Genomic DNA, 17,509 nt, shown 5'->3' with positions numbered 1-17,509 from the left:
GTGCCCAGGGTGGTGGCATCTGGGCCTGCAGCCTGGGGCAGGGCAGGAGGAGCAGTGAAGGGGAGGGCAGCCCGGTCAGCCAGGTGGGTGAGTCACCCCCACACGGACCCTGCCCCCCAACACCTCCATGAGGCTGGGCCTCCAGCAGTGAATCAGGATCTCCGGCCCCTCAGGCCTGGCAGGGGAACAGTGAAGAATGGGAAACAGAAGGGCACCAATGGAGGGACTCTTGTTATTCAGACTGGATCTCCCACATCCTTTAAAAAGAGTCTCTTCACTGGAACCTATTTCCGCAAGCCATCATCCCCCACCTCACCTTTTCTGCCAAACTCCTGAGCGCTCACTCACCTTTACCTTTTCTAGGAGCCCCTCCACACTGCCCTCTATTAGTCACCCCCTCCCCCCATCCACCTCCCCACCTCCAATGGCCTCTTCTAGGACCTCTCTCCCTAGAAGAGCTGGAAGGGTGCAGACCTACCTCAAGCCTACCAACAACGGCTTCCACCAGAGCTCGGGAGACGACGGCGGCTCTGCAAGGTTCTTCTCTAAAGCCTAAACCTGCCTCTTGGTGGTGCTCTGAGTTCTTCCAAACCCACAAGCAGGCCACCTTCCAGACGCACAAGGCCCACCATCACAGCCACTGCACCTTCTTTTCTTCAGCTGTTTCTCCTGTGCCCAGGACTCCAGCCCTCCCCAGCTTGGCCCTCCTCACCTCGTCAGAGCTTTACCTGGGCCCAGCTCAGTCTCAGCTCTCCTCCTGGCCCTCCTACATCCTGGTCGCTTCCCTCTCTGGGGGGGGGATGTCTGGCCTTCCCCCCATTTTACCACACTAGAGTCCTCAACTGCATCATGCCAAAGCTTCTGCTGCCCAATGGCCATGGAAATTCTTGGCCGGCTTTGTGGGATGGCCCGGCCATCTCCCGTCCTCTGGGTAGGTCCTCAGGCTCTCTCCCCACACCCCTGCTGCCAAGCCCTGTGCATTGGCTCTCTGCAACATTCTCCCCCCATGTCTCTTGACCCCTTTGCTCACACATTGGATGAGGTAGCCTAGTTTACTTCTGGCAAGCCGGCTCCCTGCCTCGAGGGCCTCAGGGAGCAGGGGGAAAGAACCCACATGCAAGAGAAGCCCTTTTCAGGTGAGGTCTGAAAGGCAGAAGGTCGCCCATTACTGATGGGGTGGGGAGGGGATGAATCAGGGAAGGTTTTCTCAAGGGAATCCATTTGTGTGGGGCTGCAAGGAAAGAGACTGAACAGGGAGGGATGGGGAAAGGGAATAAATCCATGAGGCTGGCATGACGTGGGCAGAGGACAGAAGAGGTACAGAGGGACAAGTGGACTGAAGTCAAGGAAGAGGCAAGAGAATGAGAAGAGAACCCAGGACTGCACCTTGAGAGGCAGAAGAGAATTATGATCCAAGAACAGAGCCAGAGGCGGCCAGGAGGAGAAGCAGGAGAGTCCCTCCCTGGGGCCAAAGGAGTAAGGCGTGACCATGATGCTGGGTAGATGTGAGAGAGCCCATGAGGTCTCCAGGCCCCCAGGTCTCCACCCAAGGTACTCCCCTGCTAATACACAGGCAATCATTCCATTTCTGGCCTTTCTCTTCTTCTTCGCACCAGCAGGGGTCGGGCCAGCAGCCCACACCTAAAAGGTGCTGCCTCCTCACCTCTCACCTCTGGGGATCTGGATCTTCCCACAGGGCTCCTTACCCCCACACAGTCAGATAGCCCTACTAGAATTATTGTTAACAGATGGGCTTCTAAGGGCGAGAAGTATGCTCTCCACCACCCACCCAGATAAACTCCCCTAGGGCAGGAGTTGTTTCCTTTATGGCCTCTAACCCACAGCCTCCAGGGACCCACTAGGAAGTCTGGAGAGGCAGAATTAAAGTGAATGGCCTCCTCAGAAAAGGCAAGGCCAAATTAACTTTTTGAAGGAGATACTTCACCTCCCCCACCCCCCAGGGCAAAGCTAACAACTTCAGCGGACAGAGCACCCAGGCGCTAGCCCCAGGAGCTCAGGCACATTAAGCACCCTTCAGTCATTCCCCATGTGGAGGAGAGGGCTTTCAAATGGTCAGGGCCAGAAGGCCCTTTCACACCAGGCCCACCCCACAGCCACTGCCATCTCCATGCCCGACTCACACCATCTCTGGGTCTGAGAGGGGGTCATGTGTGGCTCCCTGCCTTCACACACCCACTCAGGTACCAGTCAATCCCAGCTCTTCCTCTTGGGCAATGGCCTTCACTGTCCACTTCCCCTCCTCCACTGGACAATAAGCCCCAGGAAGGCAGGGTCTGCACAGTGCCTATTTTTGTTCAAGGAGTTGGGGGCGGGGGGTGCCAGGTGCCAGCAGAGAATACACAGCCATAGTAGGAGATAAGACATGATGTCCATGAGAAGTTCCAGTCTGCTTCTAGGAGCCACCTCATTGGTGGTGCCAAGCTAGACTGGACCGGGAGGATGGTGGGAAGAAGAGTCAGCCCCAAGTGGTGCCAGTGCCCAGGTTGCTATGGAATCCATGAGACACACCCTCCCCCCAGGGAGAATTCAAGCAACATTGACCTCAGGTTGGTAGATAGCAAACAAGCTCAGAAGAGGGGTGTGACTTAGCCAGGGCACCCCCAGGCCTACCCTAGGGTCCTGCTTCCTTCCCTAGGCCACACAGCCCAGCCCTCTCCTCAAGTATGTCAGGTCCTTCCTCAAATCTACCAGCCAGAGACCCTGAGACTTAGCCATTGGAGGGGTGGTGGTGGTGAGGGTAGCGTCCAAGAGAAGAAGGAAAGAGGAAGGGGGGGGCAGGGAGAGGGAGACTGGTATGAGCCACCTTAGAGAGAAGTAAGAATTGAGAGAGTGACCAAGAGACCAGAAGACAGGCAGGATCAGGGAACTAGATGTGTGGACAGTCTATGCCTGTGGCCAAGCTGTTCCAAAAGCTGAGGCAGCCTGGCTGAGAGGGAGGAACGCAAAGCCCCCTCGGCCTCAGTTCTGTCTTTCTCCCCAGGACTCTCCCAGGGGGCAGCCTCCGAGAGCAAAAGAGACTTACCAGGACCTGGGCTCCCCTGCGGCCTGAGCTCCCCCTTACCCATCTCTACACTTTGGCTGGGGGGTCTGCTAAGCCACTCAGAGAGCCTCAGAACTGGGCTGGCTGCCTTCTCAAACCTGAATCACTCACCTGGACCCACCTATACAGGGGAGCATCCCTCCCCTGGCCTCCAACCTTGGAGTCTCAGGGTTAATCAGTGAGGGGAGGTCCCATCCTCCTCACCATGCAACATTATCATAGTGCGGGGTCCCAAAGAGTTTCTCCCCCTCAGGAAAAGGAGGGTGTGGAGGAACCTCCCCGACAGATTCAGTCCCTTGAAGCTGAGAGACAGGTGGACCCAGAACTGGCCAGTCCCCAGTCCGGCTCTCCTCCAAGCCCCCTCCCCCACTGCTCTGATCCACACACACATACATACCACACACCACACACAACCTCCTCTCTGGCATGCCAGGCTTACTTTTCCAAGCTCCCCCTCCCCCACTGCTCTGATACATACATACACACACACACACACACACACACGTCTTCTCCAGCTGATCATGCAGCGTTTACTAAGTACCTTCCTCATCCCATTCTCAAATAGAGGGGTCAGTCACCAGCCACTCGTGGCCTGGCCTCCGACAGCTGTCCCACTGCTCGTCCTTGTCATTTAGCCCTCAGCAAGCAAGTAGCTAGGTCGTGCGATGCCTGCCGAGGACCAAAAGACCCAGATTCTGGACCCCAACACAGTGACTGCAGGCGAGGATCCCAAAGCCCCGCCCAGCTCCTGGTCCAACCAGAAACTTTTGGCCAGAGAAGGGCCGGCTAAGACACCGAGCGCCCAAACCACATCCCGAGGGCTCTGATATAGAGCCTGGAAGTCGGCCTTCCCTTTTCCCTTCCCCTGCCATGGAACAAGCTAGGAAAACTGAGGCAGGCCAGTGCGGGAAGAGCTGCACCTGGCCCCACAGGGCGGAAGCAGGAGCAACAGGTTGGGATTAGAAAAGGGTCAAATTCGAGGCTGGAGGTCAGAAGGAGGCCCTTTTGGAGCAGGCCCAAAAGGAGGAGGGACCCGACTTTGCAGGGCCGGCGTGGGCCCTTCCTTTCCCCGCCTGCACACTGCGCCCCGTTGGGACTGGGCCCTCCAGCTCGCTCCCGTCCCTCCCCTGCCCATCCGGTCCCGTTTCGTTGCCTTCCTCCAGTCCAGGAGTCGCTCACTCACCTGGCCACGGCCCGACAGCGAGAGCATTGCGTGGCTGGCGAAGCGCGGGGGCCCGCGGGGTCCGGGGGACGCCGGCTCGGCCCGGGGCTCAGGCCCGCTGTCCAGAGGCAGGCCGGTGGCGCGTGCCAGCGCCTCCACGTGGCGCGCCAGTCGCCCCAGGTGAGCCCGCAGCCGCTCGTGTTCGCTCTGCAGCTCGGCCACGGTGCGCGCCAGGGGCCCCGCCAGCCCCAGCGCCTCGGCCACTCGCTGCTCCACGCCGTGTTGGAAGTGCGCCACGTCCGCCCGCAAGGCGCGTACCGCTTCGCGCAGCCCCGCCGGAGCCTCATCAGCCTCGAACCCGAGCTCCGCCTCAGCCGCCCTTGCCCCAGGCTTCTCCCCTGACGCGCTCTCCATGGCCTGGCCGCTCTGCACAAGGCTTCACGTAGCGAGCCGTCTGGCGCCCCGGCTCTGCTGCCTTAATTTCTGGAGGGGGCCGCGGAGGCGGAGGGGGGGGGAGGGGGAGGAGGGGAGGAGCCGCCCCAGGGGAAAGAGAGAGGGGGAGAGGCGAAGGGGAGGGGGCAGCTGACCAGGCCTGGGGGGTGGGGACCAGACCAGAAACTCGCCGGGGCCCCCTCCTGTTGGGCAGGAAAGCCGGGAGAGAGAGCGGTGCGCGGGAGGCTCGAGTGCGGGAGACCGGGTGGGCTCTCTTACCCAGCCCGCTGGGGCCAGCACAGCCAAAGTCAACAGACCTTATCGCTCCCCAAGAGGGGAGGAGGGGAGGGGAAAGCGGGCTGGCTAGGGGAGGGGACTGGAGAAGAGGGGGGAAGGGTCCCTCCTGGTTCCCTTCGGCTACCCCACCACAGACCAGCTGTGGGGGGGGGGGGTGGAGTAAAACACAGCTCCCCTCCTTGGAGCTACCTACTGGGAAGGAAGTGAGGGGAGGGTCCAGGCCCCCGTTCCACCCCAGGCGGGCTCCTCCTGCTCAGACCCGCACCCCCACCCTGGTTACAGAGGCGGGCAGGTGCAGGGGGCAGGGCAGGGAGGAGGGACTGAGAACCATGGTGGGCGGGGGCCTGGAGTCTGATCCCCGCAGGAGCAGCTCCGGACCGTCAGTCTCCCCACCGCCCAACTACGCCATGGCTTTTTACCTCGGAGACATTTTGTACAGAAATCCACACCACTCACTGCAGACCCTCATATTATACACACACGCGCACACACACACATGCACGCACGCACGCACGCACATACACGCGGAGTGCCACTGGAAATCCAAGTTGGTGGGTATTTGGAAAGTAGCATCACCATACCTCAGAACTCCTCCCTGCCCTTTTTTCACGTTGGGGGCCAGAGCCTGGACCTAAGAGCCATGGAGGTGGTGTTTAAGCCCATGGCCACTGATGAGATCACCAAGTGAGAGTGGAGGTGGAGAAGAAGCAAGGGTCCAGGACAGAACCTTGGGATCCACCCCTAGTCAGGGGATGAAATAAAGAGGCCGAAGGACCCTGTGGAGGGGAGCCAGGAGAGAGCAGGGTCCTGGAAAGCTCGGGATGAAAGAGCGTTGAGGAGGAGAGCTGGTCAGCACTGTCAGGGGCTATGGAGAGACAAGGAGGGCAGGGGATGCGATTTGGCAATTGAAAGATCACTGGCAACATGGGAGAGGGGGCGTTCAGCTGGGTCAGAAGCTACAGTGTAGCTTCTTACAGTTTTACTGAACAAATCCTTTTATGAAGGAGTTTTGTTCTGTGAAGTTTGGATTGTCAAAGGGCCGCACTTGAGGACCTAGAGGACTACATATGGCCTCGAGGCTGCAGGTTCCCCACCCCTGAACTACATTGAGAAGACTTCAGTGAATGAGAAGAGGGAAAGTAGAGGCCAAAATAAGATAAATTTCCTAGAAATGTGACTGTGAAAAAGGGAAGAGAAATGGGATAACAGCTTGGGGGAAAAGTGGGGTGTAATGAGGGCTCCTAAAGGTGGGCCTGTGCTAGTAGAAAGAAGGGAATGAGCTTGTACAGAAGGGAAGCTTGGAAATTGAGGAGCAAAGGCTTACACAGCAACAAACATATGATAAGGGCTTACTCTGGGGCAAGCTCCTGGTTGCATTCCCCTGCACCCCCTTGTGTTCTGCTGTCGCCCAGCTTTCCTCTGTGTTAATAACAACTAATATTTACATAGCTGCCTGCAAATATTGTCTTGTTGGAAACTCACAACAGCCCTGGGAGGTAGGTGCTATCATTATCCCCATTTTACAGAGGAATAAACTGAAGCAAATAGAAGTGAAGTCCTCTGCCCAGGGTTACACAGCTAGTGTCTGATGCTGTATTTGAGATCAGGTCTGTCCTTTCTCTAAGCCAAGTGCTCTAGCCATTGAATCACCCAGCTGCCCCACCCCAGCTCTTAACCTTGTATCTTACCCTGTATCACCTCTGTTACACTGTGTCACCTAGGCTCTGCCCACTCCCGGATGACGTCTTATCCCTCAGCTCCTGTGCTACACCTGGTCTCCTAGCTCTGTCACATTGTATGATCCAGGGCCTATTGGGTGTTACACTGTATCAGTTCTCTGTTACCAGCCCCCTTCTTCTTGTTCCAGGTTACACTGTATTACACACAGCACCTTTTTCTCCTGTGCTACACTGCATCGCCTAGCTCTGTTACATTGTGTCACCCAGTGCCTTTCTCTCTGCCTCCTCTGTTACACTGTAACACCTATTTCTATTACATTGTATCATCCAGCTTTTCCCTGTGGGTGCCATATTACCCCTGCTTTCCTCCTTTAGGTTCTGTTATATCATCCACTGTTATACCCCTCTCTTCCCCAAAAGTCCTTCCCAGGCTCTAATAATGAGAAAATGAAAACAAAGTGAAATGTAATGCAAATCAAAGTTCCATGTTTAATTCAACAAATAAAGACTAAGAGTAGAGGACAGGGATGCTAGGAGTTCTGTGAGGAAACAAAGGCTTGGAAGTTTCCAGCTCAGTATGGGACTGGTGCTGGTCCCTCCCAAAAGTGTTGGAGGACAATGGGTAATAGTGTTGAATTAGGTTATTTGGAGGAGGCTGGAGGGGAGGGCCCTGAGGTGATGGGGAACTCACTACCTTACAAGGAAAAACTTGTGTTTCTGAGTGGTGTGGAACTGGAATCTGCTACCTCTAACTTTGACCCATGGCTTCCAGTTCTGCCTTCGAAGGCCAAGCAGGGCAGGGCTCAGAATGTCTCTCTCCTCTTCCACGTGACAGCCTGGGAGCCACTCGCAGCCAGTGATCATCCCCCCATCTTCTCTGGCCTCAGACTGCTCCATCCCTCCAACGGATCCTCAGGCAGTGTGGTTGGGCATCCCCTTTCTGTCCAGAACATGCCTTAGCTTTTCCAAATTGTGGCATCCACAGATCTCTAGACGAGGCCCGAGCGGGGCAGATTGAGCAGGTGTCTCTCATTCTGGATCACATGTTTCAGTTAAGAAAGCCTAAGGTCCAATGAAGTTTGGGGGAGGCCACATTCTACTGTACCCTCACGGGCATCATTCCTGCTCTTCCCTGTTGAGGCTGTGGCTGGGTGGGTTTCATGGCACTATTGGAAACCTTCCTGGTTTGGGGCCCCAGGCATGGGATTGCCTTCACTGGGGATTCCTGTCCAGGTAGAAGATAGAATCCTCATGCCATGTAAACAAGCAGACAAGTAAAGCAAAGTAGGAAAATGGGTCCTGGAACAGAATCGGAAACCAGGCTAAAACAAGGAGCGGATAGAGACCTGGAGGGGATTGAGGAGGCTTTCCCAAGGAGGGTCAAAATGAAGTTTGTGGGGATATTGTAGGTAGGGGGCTCCTGCTCTGGCCTGAGGTTGGGCCCAGGTCCTTTACAATGCCCCAGTTCTAGAATTCATTGTACTGCCCGTGGAGGTAAATGATATTGGAGGCAGAGAACTGTGGGGGCCAAAGGGCCTCCCAGCTCTGCTATTCCAGAGGCCTTAAAGGGATGGTAGCAAGTGGCAAAGCCAGGAATAAAATCCTCTTCTGACTCACCAGCTGGTGTTCCTCCACTATTGCAAGCTATTTATTGACTCCTCCGAGTGCCCATGGGGGTTGGGCTGCCCAGCAATTTGACAGAAGCTGATGATGTCCCTGGCAATAAGCCTCTGATGCGGAGTCATGGCAAGGACAAACTGATGAAGCAGAGGAGGCTAATGGTCTCTATTATCCTACACGCCCTACAGGACACAGGTAGGTGATCAGTCAGTCAATCAACATTAAGCTGGGGCATTGTGCACAAAGAAAGGTAAAAGCCCCTGCCCTTGAGGAGCTCACTGCCTAATGGGGGAGAGAACAGGTCAACAACTATGTGTAAACAAGCCAAATACAGGGCAAATTGGAGATAATCAAGGTGGGGGGACTAGCATTAAGGGAGGTTGGGAGAAGCTTCCTGTAGAAGGCTGGGGGAGGGGGGAGGCAAGGAGAGAGAGCATTTTGGGCATAGGGGACAGTCAGCAAAAACTGCCAGAGTTGGGATACGGAATGTCTTGCTTGAGAACTGCAAGGCCAGTCACTGAATCAGAATATATGGAAAGAAGGTGAGGGGCCCAAAGACTAGGATGCTAGGTGTGGGTGAAGATATGAAAAGCTTTCAAAGTGAACTCAGGTATTTCAGTTTGATTCTAGAAGCGATGCGGAGCAGCCAGAGTTTACTGAGTGGGGAGGGTGTGACATTGTCCATCTTGCTTTTGACATCTGAGCAGAGGATGGGCTGGAGTGGGGCAGGGAAAGCACCTAGTTCAACATTCAAGGCTATTTCATAGTTCAGGTATGAGGAGCTGAGGACCTACACCAGGATGTTGGGCAGTGTCAGAGGAGAGAAGGGGGCATGTTACAAAGAGAGAAACAACAGGTCTGGGCAGCAGATTGTATGTGGGGGGTGAGAGTGTGGGAAGAGTCCAGGAGAACTCGGATGCTGAGCTGGGCCAGTGGGAAGACTTTAGGAGACCCGAGGGCTTGTCAAGGAGATGATGAATTCAGGTGTCTGCTGGACAGGTAGGTCGAGCTGACGATAGGTAGTTGGAGATGGCTAACTGGAGATGAGGAGAGAAGTTAGGGTCAGAGGAATAGATCTGAGTGTGAATCATCTCCATAGGAATGATCGTTGGTAAGGAGACAAGTGAACTAGACTAGAGCAAGAAGAGGGCCCAGAAGAGAACCGGGGTGATGCTGATCTCTAAAGGGTGGGAACAGGAAAAGACTTGGCAAAGGGAACTAGGAAGGAGTGCTCAGACAGAAGAGAGGTCACCTCATAAAACCCCAGAGTACAGTATATCAAGACAGCTAGGGGCACCATCGTGTATATCGCACGGAGCCTAGAGTCCGAAAGACTGGAGTTGAAATCCAGCCTCAGACACTATCAGGGCAGCTAGGTGGGGCTGCAGTGGATAGAGCCCCCAGTCTGAAGTCAGGAAGACTCATCTTCCTGAGTTCAAATTCAGCCTCAAACATTTACTAGCTATATGACCCTGGGCAAGTCACTTCACCCAGTTTGCCTCAGTTTCCTCATCTGTAAAATGAGCTGGAGAAGGAAATGGCAAACCACTCCAGTATCTTTGCCAAGAAAACCCCAAATGGGGTCATGAAGAGCCAAACATAACAATGACAATATATCAAGGAAGAGAGAGACAGACAGACAGAGGGGTCAAGAAGGATGAGGACAGGGAAAAGGCCATTAGATATGTTGAGCCAGGAATCACAGAGATCTATGGAGCAGTGGCTAGCCTGGGCACACACAGAGACCCGATAGAGAGATGTTCGATTGGAGGCAGTGCCTGTGCTGCCCATCCTTAGCCCGCACCTTCGCCGGCTTGGCTCCTGATTCTGGGCTCCTCCACCATGCTCTTCCTGGGCACCTTATCCCCCTACCCCATTCTGCTTCTGTGGGTTTGTCTTTGCCTTAGGAGTACTTTACTCCATGTCTGACAAATATCTCGGTTTAGCTAGAATGGATGGAGTGGCTTGAGGGACCCAGGGACTCATGGAAGTGGCGACAAGGGGCCTGGAACACACTCGTGGGTGAGTGGTGATGTGACATGATCCTGCAGGCCCTTAACTCCCACCACCACTTCTTTCCAAGAAGTCTTTTTCAGGCTCAGCCCAAGCAGGACCCTGTGGAGCCAGGCAGCTCCAGCCCCCCAGCACAGGTGGGAACAAGGGACCCTGAGGTTATGCCTGCTGTATGTGGACATTACGGGTCTGCTCCCCAGCACACCCCCATGCAATGCCAGCCCGGGCATTGATTCAGAAGTTTTCCTCCCTTGGACTCTCCCTGTCCCACTGGAAAACCTCTAGGTTCCTCTTACATTCATTCCACTGGTGTTTACAAAGCATCCACTACAAGTTAATTAAGTACGCAATTAAATTAGTAAAAGCACAGTAAAATCAGGAAGATTCCCCAGGAGCAAGCATTGGGGTCAGGCAGGCCAAGGTAGCTGAAGGAGCAGGCAGGCCCCACCCACCACTTTGACCACCACCGACTGGAAGAGGCAGCCTAGGACCCTTGGGGCTAGCAGCCCCAACCTTCAGGCCATAGGCCTTGTTTCTAGCTTAGCCTCCACAGCAACCCTGTAGGGACTTGACTTGGCAACTGCCTTTGCAGGGGATGCATCCCCCATGTCCTCGAGGAGTAGCCACTAGCCACAGATAGTGAGGACCCAGAAAAGAAACTTCTCCACACCAAAGACCTTGATCTGGTCTGATGGTTCAACTTGGAAAACGAGTCTGTTTTCATTCATGGAAGTGAGGCTTCTCCAGAGTAGGTGTGTTCCCATCTGCCCTGCGGATGCCCCGAGGAGCTTAGGCCTCCCCCTAGACTGGACGGTCTTCGAGACCGTGGCCTGTCTTCCTTTTCTTTGTGTGTCCCACAGGTAGCATGGTGCTTGGTATACAGTAAGTGCTTAAACAATGATTTTTTTACTCATCAGTGATGACCTGTGACCCAAGCAAACCATGTGAGCCTCTCCTGCTCCCCAGGGAAAAGGATGGAAGACTGTGAGTCATATGAGCTCTCCCCATCTTCCAAGACCATTTTTTTCTCCCAGGGATGAGCTTGTCTCCCAACTCGGAGGAGATGCCCATGGTCACTCATGGTAGCCAGTAAGTGCCAGCCTGAGCTGCAATCACTGGATCTCTCTAGGAAGCCAACCTAGCTTCTTCCTGGACCTGACAGGGGCTGCTACTTACTGTCTCCTCAGGGGAAGGGGATCCCCAGCAGCTCCATCTCAGGATGAGATAAGGGGATTGGGTTTGGTTACTCTCTGCTCATGGTGACTTTGTCTCTCTCTCTATGTCCCTTCTTCTCCAACATTCTCATGCATTGGGTCACACCTGCAAGTCAGTCTATCTGGCCTGGGCTCATTTGAGAGCATATTTGTAAAGCACTTAGCACAGTGCCTGGCACATAGTAGGCATTCTACCTCTTCCCTTCCCCCACCAAAAAAAGTGTCCTGGCAACAAGTGGGCACCATGGACAAGTCTTCTAGTGGGCTCCGTCCCTTCCCTTTAGGGGCAGGGGCAGCTCCAGCCGGTCCCAGAGGAAAGACCTTAGCAGAAATGCCCTCAGCCCTTTAAGGGCAGCTCCAATCAAACACCCTGGTAGAGCAGGCTTCACTGCAGTCTGTCTCCCATTCACTGGAACCCTAGGAAAGAAGGCAGGATTAGGTCATCTTCTATGCTTTCCAATGGCTACTTCATTGGGAAGTCATGGGCCAAGTGGAAGGGTGCATAAGTGTGCATGTGAGTGTGTGTATGTGTATGCACATGTAAATGTATGTGTGAGGGTGTGTCTATGCATATGTAAATCTAAGTGTCTGTTCATGTGTCTGCATGTGTGAGCATAAGTGCACATGAGTGCAAACATGTATGAGTATGTGCGTATGTTTCTGTGTGTGTGTAAGTATACGGGGTTTGTGAGCATGTGTCTGTGTATATGTGATTATAAGTGCATGTAAGTACAAGTATGTGTGAATATGTAAGTGTGTGTTCATGTGCCTATGTGTGTGAGTTGTAATGCATATATGTGCAAGCATGTGTGTTTCTATGTGTGTAAATCGAAGTGGGTTGTATGCATGTTTCTGTGTGTGTGTATGTGAGTATAAGTGCAAGTATTTGTGAACATGTAAATGTGTGTTCATGTGTCTATGTGTTTAAGTGCAAGCATGTGTGAGTGTGTGTGTTCCAATGTGTGTATAAATCTAAGCAGGTTGTGTGCGCGTGTCTCTTTGTGGATAAATGTGTGTGAGTGTGATTGTGTATGTGTCTATGTGTAAGAGTGTGTATGTAAGCGTGAGGTTGTTGGTCTGGGGAGACACTGACAAGTAGGGTCAGCAGGGCAGCAGCCCCCATTGGCCTGGGATCATTGCATTTGCTATTATAACCTATGAAATCAGCAGCGGAGAGAATCTGGCCCAGTCCCAAAGCCCCAGGCCCCTTTCACCAAACCTAATCCCATCAGGGAGGTCTTGCTTCTAGGTGGGTGTTGATGGGAGGAGGGTGGGGGTGGGGATAACGAGGGAGCCAGCTGGCAGGCAGGGAATCTCAGCCCTCTCCCATTCCATGAAGGGGTAACTGGGGGGAGAGGACAGAGGGACAGGAACTGTAGTGGCCAGGGCCAAGCAGCCTGGGCTCAGGCCAGATCTGAGAGTGCTAGAGTTCAGACCTTCCCACTTCCATCTCAGGGGGCTTTGTGGGATGGGGAAACCAGAAAAGAAGCGATCTCTGGGATCTGTGCCCATCTGTGTGGTGGGCACGATGCCTCCCAGCTGGAGCAGGAGCTCTGAGCGCTGCTGGCCAGGCTCTGTCAGGCTAACCCTGTAGGGCAGTGAGGCGTTCTACCCCTTAGCAGGTATAGGGATGTTCCCCCAGCCCCCACCCCAGCCAGCTTCCGAAGCTAGACCAAGGTGCCCACTCAGCCACCAGAAAAGGAGGAAAAGGTGGTCTTCAGGCTATCAAAAATGGTGTGAGAGCTACTTATCAGTGTCATTGGATTCTACAGGCGTTGATTAAGCACTGACTGTATGCCAGCCCCCAGCCCAATCTAGGGAAAGAAAGGCAGAGGAAGATGGTTGAGGAGCAATTGTGCCCAAAGCAGCCAGGGGGCACACTCCCTCAGGTGCCCTTTCCCCACTTCTCCAGGAACCCACTGTCTGGGGAGCCCTTTCAATGCGGCCGTTGCCTGGTGGGAGCAGCAGCTAGCTTCTTCTGGTTCCTGCCATGCTCTAAGAGACAGCCAAGGCAAGTGTGGGGCGGACCCAGGCCCCACAGGAAGCTTCCCCGTGGCTTTCTGGAACCCTCTGGCCCCTAGGGAGCCTGCTGTGGCCTCGGTCCCTCTTCACCGCATGGGTACATGCAACATGCAGACTAGTGTACTGTCCACTGGCCACCCTTCCCTCTCTTAACATCCCCAGCCCCTGCTCCTTTTCCAGATGCACGCAGAGCTCTCTCATGACATCCTTGACCCCACCTCTCCCGTACTGCTTCTCATGAATGTGGGGTGGCCAGCCCACACCCACCACACATGTCCCCATTGCCCACATCCCAACTGGGATTCTTCAGACAGTCTTATTCCCCAGGCCCTGGTGTTCAGCATCACTGGAAGAATGCTGATGTTTCAAATAGGGGAGGCCTGTTGCTACCTACAAGACAAGAAGAGGCAGGCCTGGAGAACAGTGGGACTGAGGTAGAGGACAAGGGCACCTGGGCTTTTGTCCTTGCCTACAAGGCCTTTGTAGAGTTTCTTGGCACAGTCCTCCTTGCTGTGGCTTTGAAGGGACAAGGTCCCCACTGGGAAGTTATATGGTGAGAAAGGAAAGAAATACTTTCCAACTCTAAGTTAGAGAGAGGTCTGAGACAAAGATGCCAGGAGGAAATAAATTCAAAGGAAGATCAAATAAGTGTCTAGAGGCCACTTAGCTTACTGGCTCTTTGATGTTCTGAAAGAGCTTGGGCCCTAGAGGTAACAGCCTTCCTTCTGGAGAGGAAAGCTAAACTCAGAAAATTGATAGGTTCCCCTCCCCCACCTCATTGGAGAAATGCAGCTGAAGGGTTTTCTCTGCTCCAAGACTGGAACAGGAAAAGGTGGAAGGTCCTGTCTCCGAAGCTAAAAGTGAGATGGCAACTCCCACCTCTTCCTCTTACATAGAAGAGCCCTGAGCACCTCTGCCAGAGAGTGCAGCTGAATCCAGAAATTGGCAGCAGAGAGGAAGTCCCCACCGAAGGGCTGGCAGAACCTGCCCTGCACTACCATAAGACCAGCCGATGACTGCCCAGGAGAGACCATGTGGCACACAAGCCCAGAAGGAGTGGCATGATGCCATCCCTAGAAGCACTGGAGATGGCACTCGGTTGTTCTAGCCATGGGTGCACCATAGAGAAGAAATGAGAGGAAGTGGCAGATAGACGCCTGAGTCCCCACTGAAGCCCTGTCTGCCTTGGTTTCCTCCTCTGTAAAATGGGGATAATATCTACTCCCAGGGTTGTGGTGAAGATGAACTGAGTTACTAAACTTTAAAGTGCCGCATACATTTTATTCATCACCATTAGTGTTACTGCTGTGGTGATGTGTGCCCCTTCACCCGTATGCCCTGGTGTGTCTTCCACAAACATTCCCTCTCTGTACTGACACTGCATTTATTTGTGGGAGATATGCTCTATCACACATTTTTTCTTGCTACATACTTTTTGTCAAATACCTTTCCTGTGAACTAAATGAGTCCTCCAAGTAACTCAAGAAAACATTAATGCCATTTGTGAGGCTTTCAAGCTCTGGTTTTCGGAGTGGCTGTGGGCCCCCAGAACCTGACTGAACCTGGCCTAGCTTTCAAGGGAGTTCCATGGAGGAGCATGAGCTGGTCCAGCCAGTTCACAAGAAGAAGCTCTGAAAGAATTACAGCATTTCTAAAAGGTGGTGCTTTTTTTTTTAAACTGATCTTCTCCTCATGTTTAATCTTGGGTCCAGCCCAATGTTTCTAGGAAGTGTCTCTCCAAGATATATACTGATGGGCCAGTTCCATATCAGAGTCTGAGCAGTAACCATTCTTCATCCACTTTGTTTTTCCTATGTGGATGGTTAGGCCAAAATCTTTGGAATGACTGTGAATTGTAGGGGTTTCTGCAATGCTCCTGGACTTGATGCAATCAGTGCCATGCAAGTGGGAGTATCTAGAGGGTCTCAGCATTCCCAGAGAATGCCTCCTCAACCTAGCCTCCCTATGCTCCTTGTACAGGCAGCTAGGTGGTGCTAGGCTTGGAGTCAGGAAAATCTGAATTCAAATCCAACCACAAACACTTGCTAGCTGTGTGACCCTGGGCAAGTAACTTAACTTCTGCATGCCTCAGTTTCCTCAACTGTAAAAAAAAATGGGGGCAGTAATAGAGCTACCCCCAAGCGTTGTTCTGAGACTCAAATGAGGTCATATTTGTTAAGCACTTAGCCCAGTTCCTGGCACAAGGTAGGTGCTTAATCAGTACTTCTGGCCTTCCCCCAGCATTCCTATGGCTCTGTGATCTCATCCACATGGAGGCTCCCTCCAAGGCTGCAGAATAACTCCTCTACACTGTTCCTGCTCATCCTCCACCTGCCTACAGGCTCAAATGAAAACTATTTGTAGTTTGACTATATAGAAAACAATAACTTTATAGAATACACTTTAACAGAATAAAAACAAAGTGTAATAGGTTTGCTCTGAGTCTGTGAGCAAACCATCTATGGCCTTGCAAAGCGTGTTCTAATCTTCCTGCTGCCTCCCATTTCCCTGTCTTGTCCACACTTGAAGCTGCCCAGGTCTGTGAGACAGCCAGAGGGGCCAGGGCTTGCCCACTCAGTCTGTGGCCGAGGTTAGCGGTCAGTCTGGGTGAGGGCTAGGGGTCGGGCAGCGTGTGGCCGGAAACCCCATGGGACCAGAACACAGTTCTCCTGTCCTCTGTGGAAAATCAATTAGCCTTCCTGGGAATGGGATCCACAATGGATCTCACACGATGCTCTACCCACTGAGCTATATCTGAGGCAGAATGCCTGATAGAGGGAGGTGACCTAGAGGCTCAAGAAGACCCCAGAAAGCCCGGCTTTGGCGAGTCAGCCCTAAGAAGGGGCATCAATTTGGAGTCGGAGGGCCTGACTACATTTGTGCCCTGAGATAAGACCTTCATCTCTGGGCCTCAGTTTCCTCATCTGTAAAATGAGGGGATTGACCTCGATGGTCTCTGCTATCCCCTCCAGTTCTAAATTCCATGATCATGTCAGACCCAGTGATTTCACCATTTTGGCTTCTCTCTCTCCACTCCCACCCTCCACGCCTTCAGGGAGATCACCTGCAGTGGGCTCACTAGCCCAGCTCTGCCCTGGAAGGAATCGTCTGCTCAGCTCCCTTCTTGATCCTGATCCTATGATCAGAGTAGGAGGGCTCTCCTTCTAGGACCCCCAGAGAATCACCACTTCCTCTCACCTCCTCTTCCTGTTTCCCCTCCCTTTCTCATCAGTGATCCTGCTTGTTATCTTTCAGCCTGAAGTTCTGTCTGTCCTTCCAACTGTCTCTGTCTCATTGTCTGTCCATTACTCATCTCTGCCTCTCTCTACCCACCATTTGTCTCTCTTCGTGCCTATCTTTGTCGGTCTCTTCCTGTGTATGTCTTTCCATCCACCCATTTATGTCTGTCTGTCCCTCCCTCCATCTCTGCCTTGTTGTCTCTGCGCCTGCCATCACTCTATGTGTCTGTCTCTCTATCCTTCTGTCTTCCTGTCTTTAACTTGCTCTGTCTATCCATCCAGACTTTTGTGTCTGCCTGTCCATCTCTCCATCTCTATTTCTCTCTCCTTCATGTTGATGAGGTTTGACTGAGGACTTGATTCTGTCTGGTACCATTAGCTTCATACAGAAAAAAAATATTCTCCTCACAGTGACCTCTCATGCCAGCCACAAGTTGAATCTGACCCCATCCTGCCCTGTGTCTCACAGATATTTGTTGCAATCCCAGAGGAAGGAGAGTGTGGGTGCCTCCACACAGCCCACCTCTACTGCAGAGGCCAGGTAAGGCTGATATTGAGCAGCAATGGGGAGGGTCACTCCTCACATAAAAGATCAACCTTTAAGCAGCTCCACCCATAGACTTCTGGTGTATTCAGGTGCAGATATTCTGGAAGTAATTTAAATTGTGGGTCTAGAGTCCAAGGAAGAAAGACAAAGGCTAAAGAGATAGATGAGGGGGGTCGCCAACTTAGAAATAATAGAGAAAGCTGTGGGGGAGGGCCAGGTCTCT

At 53.3% G+C, this 17,509-nt stretch overlaps 1 protein-coding gene across 1 annotated transcript in view; it reads right to left on the bottom strand.

Moving 5' to 3' along the window:
- The window catches only part of SMTNL2 (smoothelin like 2), a 30,015-nt gene extending 25,378 nt beyond the window's left edge, over positions 1 to 4,637 (bottom strand). Inside the window, exon 1 of the mRNA XM_027848854.1 lies at positions 4,245 to 4,637. Coding sequence (XP_027704655.1) covers positions 4,245 to 4,637 — 393 coding nt within the window. The remainder of the gene's footprint in view (positions 1 to 4,244) is intronic.
- Between the last annotated feature and the right edge of the window lie 12,872 nt (positions 4,638 to 17,509).

Source organism: Vombatus ursinus, unplaced genomic scaffold, assembly GCF_900497805.2.
Source record: "Vombatus ursinus unplaced genomic scaffold, bare-nosed wombat genome assembly UNPS02006874.1, whole genome shotgun sequence".
In the NCBI taxonomy this organism is placed as follows: Eukaryota; Metazoa; Chordata; class Mammalia; order Diprotodontia; family Vombatidae; genus Vombatus; species Vombatus ursinus.
This window is presented reverse-complemented; position numbering and strand designations above follow the sequence as displayed.